Source organism: Raphanus sativus, chromosome 5 (genome assembly GCF_000801105.2).
Source record: "Raphanus sativus cultivar WK10039 chromosome 5, ASM80110v3, whole genome shotgun sequence".
Taxonomy (NCBI): domain Eukaryota; kingdom Viridiplantae; phylum Streptophyta; class Magnoliopsida; order Brassicales; family Brassicaceae; genus Raphanus; species Raphanus sativus.
Genome location: NC_079515.1, coordinates 34,786,308 through 34,800,803, shown reverse-complemented (window position 1 = coordinate 34,800,803; position 14,496 = coordinate 34,786,308). Strand labels below are relative to the sequence as shown.

Sequence of the window (14,496 nt, the reverse complement as noted above, 5' to 3'; positions counted from 1 at the left end):
TTATTTTTAACGAGTCAGTCGCCCCTACACTCGGAGATAGAGACTCTTATTTGGTCAATGAAATGTATGCAGAATTTAAAACAATACAATGTTACTTTTGCAACGGATTGCTCGCAATTGGTGAAGATGGTTTCAGAACAGAAGAGTGGCCAGTATTGCTAATTACTTAGAAGACATACGAAATCCGAGGAGTAGTTTTACTACTTTAGAGGTGATCCATGTACTAGAACGAATAATAAAAAGCAGACAGTCTAGCACGCAGTGCAAAGAAGCATCGTTCACATGATGCTGATCCTCCAGTTTGGTTTACAGAGTCTATATGAGTCTTGTAATGTTGCTGACAAAAAAACGAAATATTTTATCATTTTAATATTAAGAGACTATTTGTTGCAAAAAACTAGGGTCAGAAATAAGAGACTATATTTGATAAAAAAAATTGGGATAGAAATAGGATATTTCTCTATGTTATAAGAACATGTACACTGGTTGATGGTAAAAAAAAATTAAAACCCTAATTTCATACTTCGAAAGTCTGAGTAGTTCCCCTTTGTCCTTGCGAAATCACAAAGAGAAACGATGATGATGTCCGATATGCCACAGGATCTCTTAGAAGAAATACTTTCTAGGGTTCCAGCCGTATCTTTGAAACGACTACGATCAACTTGCAAACGATGGAACGATTTGCTCAAAGATGAAAGATTCACGGAGAAGCACTTTCTTCAAGCTCCAAAGCAGTCTCGGATTCTCATGTCGGACGACTATAGATTTGTTCATTGGACGTCGATCTCAACGTTGCTCCTCCGGCTATAGAGTTTAAGGGCCACTCGCCTAAGGGATATGCGACAATTCGATACAGATGAGATTTTTCATTGTGATGGTTTGTTGTTATGCAGCAGTAAGTACGAAAATAGACTCATGATTTGGAACCCGTGTTTGGGGGAAACTAGGTGGATCGAAACCACAACTACTGATAGCGAGGACCTTTTATCTTATTGCAGCTTTGCACTAGGATACCAAAAACAACAAATCTTTCCGTAGTTTCAAAATCTTGAAGTGTTGGAATCGTGTCTTCCATATTGAGGGGTTTGAAATCTATGATCTGAGCTCTGATTCATGGAGGGTTTGGATGACTTGGCTCTCAACTGCTGGATACTAATAATGGTTGTGTCTTTGAAGGGAAATGCTTATTGGCTTGCTTGGGAGAAACAGGTTTCTTTTTGCTTGGTTTTGATTTTACTAGAGATATATTCGTACGTTTTTGCCTCCGCAACTTGAGGATCGTTCTCGACTATAAATCTATCAGTTGTTAGGATGAAAAACTCTCATTGTTACACTGTCCCCGTTATGCCTCGCATGTGGAGGTGTGGGTGACCCATGAAATTGATACTCAAGCTGCCTTGTGGAGCAAATCATTTATAGTGAAATTACACAGTCTTCCCTATCATTATTTAATTTCTCTGAGGATCGAGTTTTCTTAATCGACGAGGAGAATAAAGTGGCCTTGTGTTCTTATCCAGGTTCTGGGGACAGCAAGAAACTGTTCATCTTGGCTAGAGGACAATGAATATTACAGACAAATCCCTTGTGCAGGAACTACAAATCCAGTTATTTTCAGTTATGTTCCAAGTTTGTTTCGAGTTCAGCAAAGGGGAGCAAATGAAATAATGAAGACTAAAGGAAGTGATTTTTTTTTTGCAGCTCTTAGTTTTTTTTCTTTTTCGTTTTTCTATGTAATGTCGTTTGAAACAATATTTCAATGAATTATCCCCCCCCCCCCCCCCCCCCCCCCCCCCCCTGTTTTTTTTTGCCTTGCCTCTGAAGTAACTGACTTTTCTTTTCTTGGTATGTGTTCGGACAACACCAAATACAATCCGAGTCATTTCTAAAGTTCTCTGCGGCGTTGAGTCGTAATAAAGGAAAGAAAGAAGAGACCCATTAATCACATTACCTTCATATATCTTCAAACGACTCTGTGAGATCTGTTTAGCGGAGTAAAGCCGTCGCTGATCTCAGCTTCTACGTCGGAATAATTGGAATCATCTGATGCTCGTGGGGTCATCGTCACTTCGCTTTGCATGGTCTCAGTCTCCTACACGAGCAGTTAGATTCTCTGGCTGCAGATTCAGAATGCACGAAGGCCCGCCACAGAGCTCAGTTAAAATGTAACATCCCGGTGGGTATATGAAAAAACTTAATTGATTTGACTAACTATGTCATTTTTCTTTCCGTTGTTACATCAGTTTGAGTTTCAAAGTTAGTGTTTGAATAAGTAATGTAAGTAAAAAGCCCTTTATCAAAAAAAAACAAGTAATGTAAGTTATGGTTATTTGAAAGTGATTCGTGATAACTTATTATGAAACCTATTAACGTGGCCTATCTTTTAAACAATGATTTTACGAACTGTTAGATGAGATGGAGCCCCACGAACAGAGAGAGTGAGAGCCCATTAACTATGGGCTCACTTATCAGCTGTGAGGTAACTAAAATAGTTGAAACCGTGTTTCTTGCATGCTGTCCATATATAAAACCAAACTGGTTCATGGTTAAAAAAAAATTAAAGCCCTAAATTCTACTTCGAAAGTCTTAAGTCTTTTTTTCCTTTGACCTTTGCGTATTCACAAGAAATCCAACGATGATGATGTCCGATATGCCACAGGATCTGATAGAGGAAATACTCTCTAGGATTCCAGCCGCATCTTTGAAACGACTATGATCAACTTGCAAACGATGGGAACAATCTGTTAAAATATCAAAAATTCACAGAGAAGCACTTTCTTAAGCTCCAAAGCAGTCTCGGATCCTCATGTCAGACGACTATAGGATTTGTGCAGTGAACGTCGATCTCAACGTTTCTCCTCCACCCATAGAATTTAAGGATTTTCATTCTTGTTCCCAACAGTCGATGTGTAGTATTCGTCGAGGTTATCACTGCGATGGTGTTGTTATGCAACACTCACAAAGACAGCAACTACAGACTCATGGTTTGGAATCCGTGTTTAGGAGAAACTAGGTGGATCAAAACCACAACCTGTTTTAGGTGTAGAGTTGCTTTAGGATACCAAAACAACAAATCCTTCCGTAGCTACAAAATCTTGAACTGTTGGTCGACTGGTTGCACCCTAGACCAAGGAGTTGCTGGTTTTGAAGTTTATGAGCTCAGCTCTGATTCTTGGAGGAGGGTTTTGGTTGACTTCCCCTTCAACTGCTGTTGTACACTACGAGATTGTGGTGTGTCTTTCAAAGGAAATGCTTATTTGCTTGTCGTGGAAAAAACATATTACGTTTTTGTTTGGTTTGATTTTACGAGCGACTGTTTTAGACTTTTTTTGTCTTCCGCCAGTTCCGGATCCTTCGAATATGGTTCTATCAGTTGTTAGAGAAGAAAAACTCTCAATGTTAAATTGGTCCCTCTTACATCACACATGGAGGTGTGGATGACCCAAGAAATTGATACTCAAGCTGCTTCGGGGAGCAAATCATTTACAGTGAAAAATCCCAATTATTTTTATCCGTACGTTAAGAGCTTCTTAGTTGACGAGGAGAAGAAAGTGGTCTTGGCTTGTAATTCGGATTTCGGAGGAGATAGCAAGAAACTCTACACTATTGGAGAGGACAGTGAATATTTCACAGAAATCACTTCTGTAGGATCTAAAAACAAATCATTGTCTCCATTTATTTTCAGTTATGTTCCAAGTTTGGTCCAAATCGAGCAAGGTGGGAGCAATGGAACTAATAATAATAATACTAGTCGATAAAAACTAAGGAACTTCTAGTTACTTTTTTATTTGTTTTTGTTTGGAGCAATATATAATGAAACCGATCTATTATTTTTACCCTTTGTTTTTGGTACACCACCTATTATTCCTTTCTTCTTTGTGCTGTATACTTTGATTTTATTCGAGGGCTTTGATAAGAAAGCGAAATGCTTTTATTTTTTTAATTAGACCCATGAGTTCACATCAGGGGATGAGTCCCTCTGAAATGCTACAAATAGAAGCAGTGATCTTGGTAATGTACCTGATGTATGTATCTGATCTTGGTAATGTTCTGATCTTGGTAGTGTTGGTAATGTTCTGATGGATGTAGATAAAGAAGAGAAGAGATCAATGCCTAGTAGAGACAACAGCGAGAAACTTGCAATGGCATTTGGGCTCGCTAGCTCAAAGAAAGGCACAACAATCCGACTAGTCAAGAACCTCAAAGAGTATACATGCTCTGATTAGTCATTTATTTGCAAAGTTTAGCATCAAAAGTATATAACCGAGAATTTGTACTAAGAGACAACAACCGGTTTCATTTCATTACTCAACATAATCACAAGTAAAAAAACAGACGAAAGGAAGCATTCACACGTTAAATTATCTAAAATATAGCATAGAGAATGAGATCCTGTAAATACAAAGAAACTCCAGTTCTTGAAAACATGATTCTTGGAATGACTTCTGCTAATTACAGAAACACAAGCTTTTAAAAAGATAAAAGAGCATTCACACTCATAAAGGGGAAAAAGGTACGGAAAGGAAACCTAAAATGTAAAGTAAAACTAATAAACATAGTTCTACATAATAGGAAAAGGAAAGAATAGTCGAAACGGAAAACTGATTCTTGTTCTTGCGTGTCTATTTATTAAACCAAACTGGTTCATGGTAACAAATTTAAAACCCTAATTTCTACTTGGAAACTCTTGAGTAGTTTTCCTTTGCCCTAGCGAAATCACAAGAGAAACCAACGATGATGATGTCTGACATTCCGCAGGATCTGATAGAGGAAATACTCTCTAGGGTTCCAGCCGCATCTCTGAGACGACTACGATCAACTTGCAAACTATGGAACGATTTATTCAAAGACGGAAGATTCAGGGAGAATCACATTCGTAAAGCTCCAAAGCAGTCTCGGATTCTCATGTTAAACGACTATAAGATAAGTTCATTGAACGTCAATCTCAACGTTGCTCCTCCTGCTGCTGTAGAGTTTAAGGGACCACTTGTCCTTAAGGATTCCCATTCTTGTTCCCAACAAGTCGATATAGAAGATATTTTTCACTGCGATGGTTTGTTGTTATGCACCATTAGGAACGACAGGCACAGACTCATGGTTTGGAATCCATATTTAGGGGAAACTAGGTGGATCCAAATATTCCAAACCACAACTAATAGCAGTAGCGACTTGAGGTATAGCTTTGCTCTGGGATACCAAAACAACAATTTTTGCCGTAGCTCCAGAATCTTGAAGTGTTGGCATTCTATTGACCCTATGATGGTGTTTGAAGTCTATGAGCTTAGTTCTGGTTCATGGAGGGTTTTTGATGATATTGCTCTCGACTGCTGTATATTACCGAAGTGTGGTGTGTCGTTCAAGGGAAATGCTTATTGGCTTGCTTTTGGACAAACAGTTGGGCTTTTGCTTGGTTTTGATTTTACCAGAGATACATTCATACGTTTATGCTTACCGCAAGCTATGGAGTTTTGTTATCTAAATCTATCCGTTGTTAATTAGAGAAGAACAACTCTCATTGTTACATTATCATGCACCACATATGGAGGTGTGGGTGGCTCATGAAATTGATACGCAAGCTGCCTTGTGGAGAAAATCATTTACCGTGGAATTACACAATCCCAATCATTTTTCTCTGTTCTTTGAGAGTTTCGTAATTGACGAGGCGAAGAAAGTGGTCTTGTGTACTTCGGATTTTACAGAGAAACTGTACATTTTTGGAGAGGGCAATGAATATTACACAAAAACTCCTTTGGTAAAATCTAGACGCAGAATATTGTCGCCATTTATTTTCAGTTATGTTCCAAGTTTGGTCCAAATCCAGCAAAGGTTGGAGCAATGGAACTAATGATACTAGTCGATAAAATTAAGGAACTTTCAGTGATCCTTTTTTTTCTCTCTGTTTTGTTTTTCTAGGTAATGTCATTTGGAACAATATCTAGTGAACTAATCTATTGTGTTTACCTTTTTTTTTGGTACACACCAACTGTTAGTTTGTTACTTTTATGATTCCTTTCTCCTTTGTGTTGTTTAGTTTTGATTTAATTTAAGGTTGTACTATACTTGATCCAATGAATGAGTATGGTGAGAAAGCAAAAAAGCTACTTTTTTTAGGATACTGAATCAGTAAGCAGCCAAGTGAGCCAACAATGACGATGGTTCCCGCATGGTTTTCTCGTTCACTTTCAAGGACGGCGTCAGTCTGCCACACGGAGAGTCAATTATATATAATGTGCAAAAGTGTTAGGTTCTTGCAAATGATTTCAGTGGCAACCACTTGCATTGCACCAAGCTACAATGATGAAGTTAGGGCTCTCTGGTTAAGCTGACACATCGAAAAACTCGCTTGAGAATGATGAAAGAATTGAACAAACCACACTCTGTAGGGTTGTCTTTAAACTTTTTTATATATTGGAAATTAGTTCTATTACGTATATTGCAGCAATTCAAGTTTTATATAAAGTGAAGGGTTTATTGTTTATAATTTAGGGGTTGGGTATAGTGTTTGGAGTTTAGAATTTAAGATTTGAGTTTAAGTTTTGAGAAAACTAAATTTTGAATTTAAATTTTAATTAAGGTTAAAATATGAAAAGATTAGAGTTTTAGAGTTTATATTTAAAGTTTAGGGTTTAAAAGTTTATTTAGGGTTTACTTTAGGGTATCATAGACACGGACATTTTGTGGCTAAACCGTGACTAAGATTATTTTATAATAGAATAGACACGGTTTTAGCTACGTGTACATTTTGTGACAATTAGTCAGGATTATTTGTTGCAAAATCGTGTTTATAATTAGTCACCTTTTTAATATGACAGAAAACGTGATAAAAAAGTCACATAACAGACACGAATAGTCACATTTTTTCTTATTATCTTTATTCGTGACAATTGGTTACTATTCAGTGACTAATTCAAGAAAAGTCACTACCTGTCGTGACTAAAATGTGGCTATAGACCATTTTTCTACTAGTGTTGGTTTTGATTTTACCAGAGATACATTCATACGTTTATGCTTACCGCAAGCTATGGAGTTTTGTTATCTAAATCTATCCGTTGTTAATTAGAGAAGAACAACTCTCATTGTTACATTATCATGCACCACATATGGAGGTGTGGGTGGCTCATGAAATTGATACGCAAGCTGCCTTGTGGAGAAAATCATTTACCGTGGAATTACACAATCCCAATCATTTTTCTCTGTTCTTTGAGAGTTTCGAAATTGACGAGGCGAAGAAAGTGGTCTTGTGTACTTCGGATTTTACAGAGAAACTGTACATTTTTAGAGAGGGCAATGAATATTACACAAAAACTCCTTTGGTAAAATCTAGACGCAGAATATTGTCGCCATTTATTTTCAGTTATGTTCCAAGTTTGGTCCAAATCCAGCAAAGGTTGGAGCAATGAAACTAATGATACTAGTCGATAAAATTAAGGAACTTCCAGTGATCCTTCTTTTTTTTTTTCTGTGTTTTGTTTTTCAAGGTAATGTCTTTTGGAACAATATCTAATGAACTGATCTATTGTGTTTACCTTCTTCTTTTTTTGGTACACACCAACTGTTAGTTTATTACTTTTTTATGATTCCCTTCTTCTTTGTGTTGTTTAGTTTTGATTTATTTTGAGGTTGTACTATACCTGATCCAATGAACGAGTATGATGAGAAAGCAAAAAGCTTCTTTTTTTAGGATACTGAATCAGTAAGCAGCCAAGTGAGCCAACAATAAAGATGGTTCCGGCATGGTTTTCTCGTTCACTTCCAAGGACGTACGGCGTCAGTCTGCCACACGGAGAATCAATTATATAGAATGTGCAAAAAAGTGTTAGGTTCTTGCAACTGATTTCAGTGGCAACCACTTGCATTGCACCAAGCTACAATGATGAAGTTAGGGCTCTCTGGTTAAGCTGACACATCGAAAAACTCGCAATGGCCTTTGAGCTCATCAGTTCAAAGAAAGTCACAACAATCTGACTAGTCAAGAACCCTGAGAGTATGTATGCTCTGATTGTCATCCATTTGCAAAGGTGCATAATTCTAAAATACAATAACAAGTTTCATTTCATTACTAAAGGGAAGTGTTCTTGCAATCACTCCTGGTAATTACACAACCACAAGTTGGAAAAAAAAGTGAAGGAGCAAATTGTCTCTTTTGTAACTTAGAGAGTTACATTTCATTTTCTAAAGTTAACATAGAGAACTACTTCAATCCTTAAAAGGATGATTCTTGGAACGAAACACAAGTAAAGCAGATAAAACAACATTCACATTTCATTATCTAAACTTAAAATCGTTAAAGTAAGATTCTTGAAAAGGGTGTTCAAGAACTCTTGTTTTCATGATCGTGGTAGCTCAGGAACGATGGGATCAATCAAAGAGTGGTACACAGGATCAGATCCCCAAAGCTGAGCGATGTGAAGATGAGAAGAAGTGAGACGATGGATTTCTTCAACGAGCCAGACGGTGGCTTCAGCTTTACAAGGATGCACGATGAGATCCAAACTCTGGAACTCCGAATCAGACCCGAGTCTTGATTGGTCCCAACGTCGTAACAGAACGTTCGTGAGGTAATGCAAAGGCTGACCGTAAAGCTGTTTGATCGAGAAGCCTAAACCAACCCAACTCGTGAAGGGAATAACCGAACCGCGGTTCATCGGAATGGGAAGCTCCTTCATGTAGCCTTGATACATCTCTGCTCTCATCACCAGCGAAGCTGATGCATAAAAAACAACAAAAAGATTGAGACTTTTGGGGTGGAAATGGTGGAGAAGGAAAGAAAGAACAGACCCATTTAAATCACATTACCTTCATCCTCGACGACGGCTCTGTGAGATCTGTTTAGCGGAGAAAGGCCGTCGCTGATCTCAGCTTCGACTTCGGAAGAACTGGAATCATCTGATGCTCGTGGGTTCATCGTCAGTGCGTTTTGCATGGTCACAGTTAGATTCTCTGACTGTAGATTCGGAACGTACGACGGCGCGCCACGGAGCTCCGGAAATTAGGGATTTTAAAAGGGGAAGAAGACGAAGAGGATGACTTATACACGTGTCAGTCCAAACGTCACTTGTTTGCTGTGAGGTAACTAAAATTAAACCGTAAACTCGCCTAAACTGGACCGGGATCTGCACTCAAATTTCAATTAGATTTAAATATAAAAATAATAGCCAAATATTTATAAAAATAACTTATAAACCTACGGAATCAATTTTAAAAAAAAAACAAATTCTTCAAATTTATTTAAATATTTTTACATAATATATAAAATAATTCAAATTATTTGATATTTGTATGTGATATAATTAAACCAAACCGAAATTAAGCTGAATCTGATTTTTTTTCCAGGTTTCAACTGATTTTTTGCTTTATTTTTAAATGAACTCAGTGCCGTCACTTCAGTTATGTGAGGTAACCAAATGAAAAAGAAAAAAAAACAAATTGAATTGTGAAAGGGATCTACACCCATCAACTACCCGACCCGGATTCAACCCGGCGTAAAGCAGCAAACTTTAGGTTTTGTTTCGACCCATTCATCGGACAACACAGAGACAAATCGGAGTAACCAAAAATGCTCGCAAAGCTCCGGATTAGTAAGCTTCTCTCATCTTCCTTACCTCGGAGAATCTATCAACGGCGGTTCCTGGCAACGCGCAATGCCTTCTCCAACTCCGAGGAGTCACCCGAGTCGCCGGAGCTTCCGTCTTGGATCAAAGACTTCCTCTCAAACAAACCTTCCTCTTCTTCAAATCCAATCTCCTCCTCCTCCTCCGACGAAGACTTCGTCATCCCTTCCTTAGCGAGCTGGGTCGAGACCCAGAAGCTCGGCCGCCAAGAACCCTCACCTGGAAACATCGCACCGATAGAAGATATCGATAAAGTCTCCGACTTTCTCAACAAGAAGGGAGCTTCTCACGAAGACATCGTCAAGGCCCTGACCAAATGCGACGACGTCGTTGTGGTCTCAGATACTCTGGTTCTGCAAGTTCTGAGGAGATTCAGCAACGGGTGGAACCAAGCTTACGCCTTTTTCACTTGGGCAAAATCGCAAACAGGTTATACGCACTCCTCCCAAGCTTACAACGCGATGGTTGACGTCTTGGGGAAGTGCAGGAACTTCGATTTGATGTGGGGACTAGTAGATGAGATGTCCGAGCTCGTCACGCTCGATACGATGAGTAAAGTTATGAGGAGGCTGGCCAAGTCAGGGAAGTATAGTGAAGCTGTTGACGCGTTTCTAGAGATGGAGATGAAGTACGGTGTGAGGAGAGATACTAATGCTATGAACAGTTTGATGGATGCACTTGTGAAGGAGAACAGTATAGAGCATGCTCATGAGGCGTTTCTGAAGATGTTTGATACGGTTAAACCGGATTCTAGGACGTTTAACATTTTGGTTCATGGGTTTTGTAAAGCTAGGAGGTTTGATGATGCTAGGACGATGATGGATTTGATGAAGGTTGCTGGGTTTGGTCTTGATGTTGTTACGTACACTAGCTTTGTTGAGGGTTATTGTAAGGAAGGGGATTTTAGGAGAGTTGATGAGGTGTTGGAGGAGATGAGAGAGAGCGGGGTTAAGCCTAATGTTGTGACTTATACGATTGTGATGCATTCTTTGGGGAAAGCTAGACAAGTAGCTGAAGCTTTGGGAGTGTATGAGAAGATGAAAGAAGACGGGTGTGTTCCTGATGCTAAGTTTTATAGCTCGTTGATACATATTCTGTCTAAGACTGGTAGGTTTAAGGATGCGGTGGAGATATTCGAGGACATGACGAGTCAAGGGGTTTCTCGTGATGTTTTGGTGTACAATACGATGATATCATCTGCGGTTCATCACTCGCGAGATGAGATGGCTTTACGTTTGCTTAAGAGGATGGAGGAGGAGGGGTCGTGTAGTCCAAACGTTGAGACTTATGCGCCGTTGCTGAAGATGTGTTGCCAGAAGAAGAAGATGAAGCTGCTTGGGGTCTTGTTACATCACATGGTGAGAAAGGATGTGAGTATCGACGTGGCGACGTATATACTTCTCATTAGAGGGTTGTGTATGAGCGGGAAAGTAGAAGTGGCTTGCTTGTTCTTTGAGGAGGCGATGAGGAAAGGAATGGTTCCTAGAGATAGCACTTGTAAAATGCTGGTGGAGGAGCTGGAGAAGAAAGGTATGGGAGAAGCAAAACTCAAGATTCAGAGTTTGGTTCAATCCAAAGTTGTGATGACCAAGTCAGAAAGTCCTTTACCTGTTGCGTAAGAGTTTTAGTCTGTTTGGAGTTGATGGCTCAAAAAGTTTTGTTTCTGTTGAATGTTAAATTCATATATGCCTTGTTTTTTTTTTTTTTTTTCATATATGCCTTGTTAGCTGTCAAGGCATGTTTTTCTTACTTTTTACTGAAACGTAGTGAAAAACAACATTGTTTTGTAGTGTTGGATGAAGCAATTCAATGGATGTTAAAGTTTTGAATAGTGTCTCATTAACAAAGAGCATGGAACTTTCACAATCTTTAACCGTTTAATTTGTTATACGTAACTTAAAGGTTTGAATTTATTCAATAGAACAACAAGCATGACTCCTCCAGCAATGCTAGCTTTTGATGATGATAGTTTAGATAACGAGTGGAAGGGCTTCACGGTTTTACCCGGAGAAAACCATAATCCTAATTTCAAATTTTTTGTGAAGCGGCAATTCTGGATCACGAAAAATATATACTATTTCTATCGTAACCGAACATAAACCAAATTCTTTCGGTTCCAATATGATTCCAAAATTTAGGAACCAAACCGGAAAAAAACCAAATGATCAGATCTATTAGTAACATGTCTCTCATTATTCATCATGTTTCAAAAAACATTACACCAACAACAATGTGATGTCAAAATCTTAACTCATTGGCTTACATACATACATCTGTAATCGATTTACAAAAGCCACATTTTTACACTCTTTGAAGGACACAAGGATCTTGGAGTGTTGGCCCTGGCCCAGTGGCTTTTCCCACACAACGGCCTCGTAATTTTTGACGGCACCACGGCTCCCATTTTTCGCCGAAATGATAAGTCGGTACAAGAAGCCGTGGACAACTTGCATGGTTTCCTGGACGACATTTCTGTAAACAAGATTCGCCTTCGACTGCCTATTATGCTCCGAGACTGCAAACATTGCCAGCAAAACGACTTCCTCATCAACCTTCTTTAGCATCGGGCTACCGATACCTTGGCCTTCCACGACCGAGAACAAAGGGAGGAGGATGAGAGAGAGACAAATCAGCGACTTCATCACTTTTCGTTTTTGGTTCTTAAACTTTTTGCCTTTCTTATAGCAGATGCTTTGCTTTGGAACGTGAGAGAGACCAATCTTCTCATGCGGTGATGAGTTCGTTTAAAAGATTTTGACAAACTGGCAAAAGATTTGTTGATGTGTTCGAGGCCGACGTGGAGATCATGTAGGAACGGAGTCAAACGGAGCGTGAAAGAAAAATATACAACTTTTTTAAACATGTTAAAACTTTATAAATATATATTTTTTGCAAAATAAAAAAAAATCATACAAATTGTAAAACGAAAATCAGTTTTCTAATAACAACAGATTTCAAAATAATGATAAATCAGTTTTTTTCTTTCTTTTTGAATAACACAAGATTTTTATTGATTTTGTAAAATAATGAATCCAATAACTCTAGATTTTCAAAAACTTTTAATTACTTATTATAAATCTTTAAACTAATAACACCAGACTTTAAAATAGTTTTGTTAAGTCTTAATGCAATAACACCAGAATTATTACAAAATACAAATCTCAAAAACTCTTTATAAATATAGAATCCAATAACACCCCCTAAACAAAAACAAAAAACATCAACGATTATATATTAATCACTTAATAAAACATGAAAAGATCATTAATTAGTACAGCTTGGTGGAGTTAGATCTGCCAACTTTCTTGGAAGCAGAGGAAGTCAAGTCGCCGGATCTCCTCCTTAGCATCTGCCTCATACCGTCGGCGACAAGAACCGCCGGATTATCTTTAAACTTCCCACAAAAGGACATGTGAGCCCTAACAGCTTCATCAACGGTAGTCATCTTCCGGCGACTCACTTCGTCTCTCACGGCCTCAGAGCAGAGACCACAGAGCCATTTGTTGTCGAAGTTAGATTTGACTTCACTAATGTAGTCTTGTGTGCAGTCTTCCATCAATCCGCAACACTCGCATCTCACAGATTCTATCTCCATTAAAAGAAAAGACAAAAGAAAAAACTTCAATATAAGAAGCAAGCAACTCAATTGTTTTTGGGGGTTGATGGAGAATGTTTTTCGTGTTGTGTCTACTGAAAGCACCAAAGTAATTGCTTTATAGCATTACGTACTTTGTTGCATTTTTTGGCCCGCTCTCAACACTTTCAACCATCAATAATATTTATAGTATTTTATTAGACTCTTGAGCGATGTATATGTATATCATTGGGCAAATGTAGTAAACTTTTTTACTAAAAAGTAGTCTTACGGTTACATTGGGTTTGTATAACTTAATGCGCTTATGTATATTTAGTTTAAATCATTGAATTTCTTTTTAGATTTAGTCGTAGATTTAGTAACCAGTTATACGTAGCCATGTTTTGACACTATAGTATTTAAATTGTAATAAATTAAAAAACAAATTGAGCAAAAATAATAGATTAAAAAAACTATTTGGCAAGCAAAGAAATCTGTGGGCGTTCTTATAAAATAATAATTTTCAAAAGTCCAAAAGTAGCCGACCACACATTTTGTTTTTTTCTCTAGTAAAAATATAGATTTGTATTGTGGATTGTCAGGAGACCAGAAAAATAATTTGTTTCTTTGAAGAACTTTCTTTTTGTAACTTCTATTCTGTGCTTCGGCAGATTCTTTGACTAAAAACTAAATTACAAACATTATAATTATAGAGTAGCATATTCATTTTGCTGCGTTTGTAACATCTATATAGATGTTAGGATTTTTGTTTTAACATTTATTCTTGTGATGTAGAAATCTCTTATATTCGTGGTCGACTAAATAATTTATTTATTATTTATATTTAAAGTTTAGAATTTTTATTGAAAAAGGATATCATTTAATTAGTAGATTATCAAAAACAAATTTACATAAGATCTCGAACATATTGTATGTAGAACCATTTGTGGAACTGGTACAATTATCAGTTGATGAATTCTATTTATATTTTCTCATAATTTATATAAAAATAATAATAAAAATTCAAACAATATAAAAAATAATTAAATTTATGTTTTGTTAACTTACCTTTTATTTTTCCAATCATTTATAATTTTTAGAGGTTTTAGAACTTATTTGTAAGCAAACGTGTGTTTGATACTTTCAAGCTTGAACAAAAATATCAAATATAATATATTTTCAAAGTCACAAATAATTAGTATATTCACGATACTTTTGATAGTTATTAAGCACACAAATAAATTAGAGAAACTTACTTTCTGATCATAATTCTGTTAATATAAAATATTATATTCATTCTAATATGCATACCAC

The 14,496-nt window shown here is 37.3% G+C and overlaps 4 protein-coding genes and 3 pseudogenes across 4 annotated transcripts; 5 read left to right on the top strand and 2 right to left on the bottom strand.

Moving 5' to 3' along the window:
• The window catches only part of LOC130494984 (putative F-box/kelch-repeat protein At3g22730), a 1,585-nt pseudogene extending 1,172 nt beyond the window's left edge, over positions 1-413 (top strand).
• Positions 414-576: 163 nt separating this feature from the next.
• Positions 577-1,275, top strand: LOC108858847 (putative F-box/kelch-repeat protein At3g22730; annotated as a pseudogene).
• A 1,357-nt stretch (positions 1,276-2,632) lies between these two features.
• On the top strand, positions 2,633-3,796 carry LOC108858848 (putative F-box/kelch-repeat protein At3g22730; annotated as a pseudogene).
• Positions 3,797-4,711: 915 nt separating this feature from the next.
• LOC108858850 (putative F-box/kelch-repeat protein At3g22730) lies at positions 4,712-5,613 on the top strand. Its single transcript, XM_057011144.1, has one exon. The coding sequence runs from the start codon at positions 4,732-4,734 to the stop codon at positions 5,494-5,496; it is 765 nt and encodes a 254-aa protein (XP_056867124.1). The 5' UTR covers positions 4,712-4,731; the 3' UTR covers positions 5,497-5,613.
• A 2,504-nt stretch (positions 5,614-8,117) lies between these two features.
• Positions 8,118-9,038, bottom strand: LOC108856232 (protein RDM1). The gene is made up of 2 exons (XM_018629997.2): positions 8,794-9,038; positions 8,118-8,701 (listed from the first exon to the last, which is right to left on the bottom strand). The coding sequence occupies exons 1-2, from the start codon at positions 8,918-8,920 to the stop codon at positions 8,325-8,327; spliced, it is 504 nt and encodes a 167-aa protein (XP_018485499.1). The 5' UTR covers positions 8,921-9,038; the 3' UTR covers positions 8,118-8,324.
• A 129-nt stretch (positions 9,039-9,167) lies between these two features.
• On the top strand, positions 9,168-11,439 carry LOC108856231 (pentatricopeptide repeat-containing protein At3g22670, mitochondrial). The gene has a single exon (XM_018629996.2). The coding sequence runs from the start codon at positions 9,554-9,556 to the stop codon at positions 11,225-11,227; it is 1,674 nt and encodes a 557-aa protein (XP_018485498.1). The 5' UTR covers positions 9,168-9,553; the 3' UTR covers positions 11,228-11,439.
• Positions 11,440-11,778: 339 nt separating this feature from the next.
• LOC130512411 (uncharacterized) lies at positions 11,779-13,357 on the bottom strand. The gene has a single exon (XM_057010376.1). The coding sequence runs from the start codon at positions 13,201-13,203 to the stop codon at positions 12,877-12,879; it is 327 nt and encodes a 108-aa protein (XP_056866356.1). The 5' UTR covers positions 13,204-13,357; the 3' UTR covers positions 11,779-12,876.
• Positions 13,358-14,496: the final 1,139 nt, after the last annotated feature.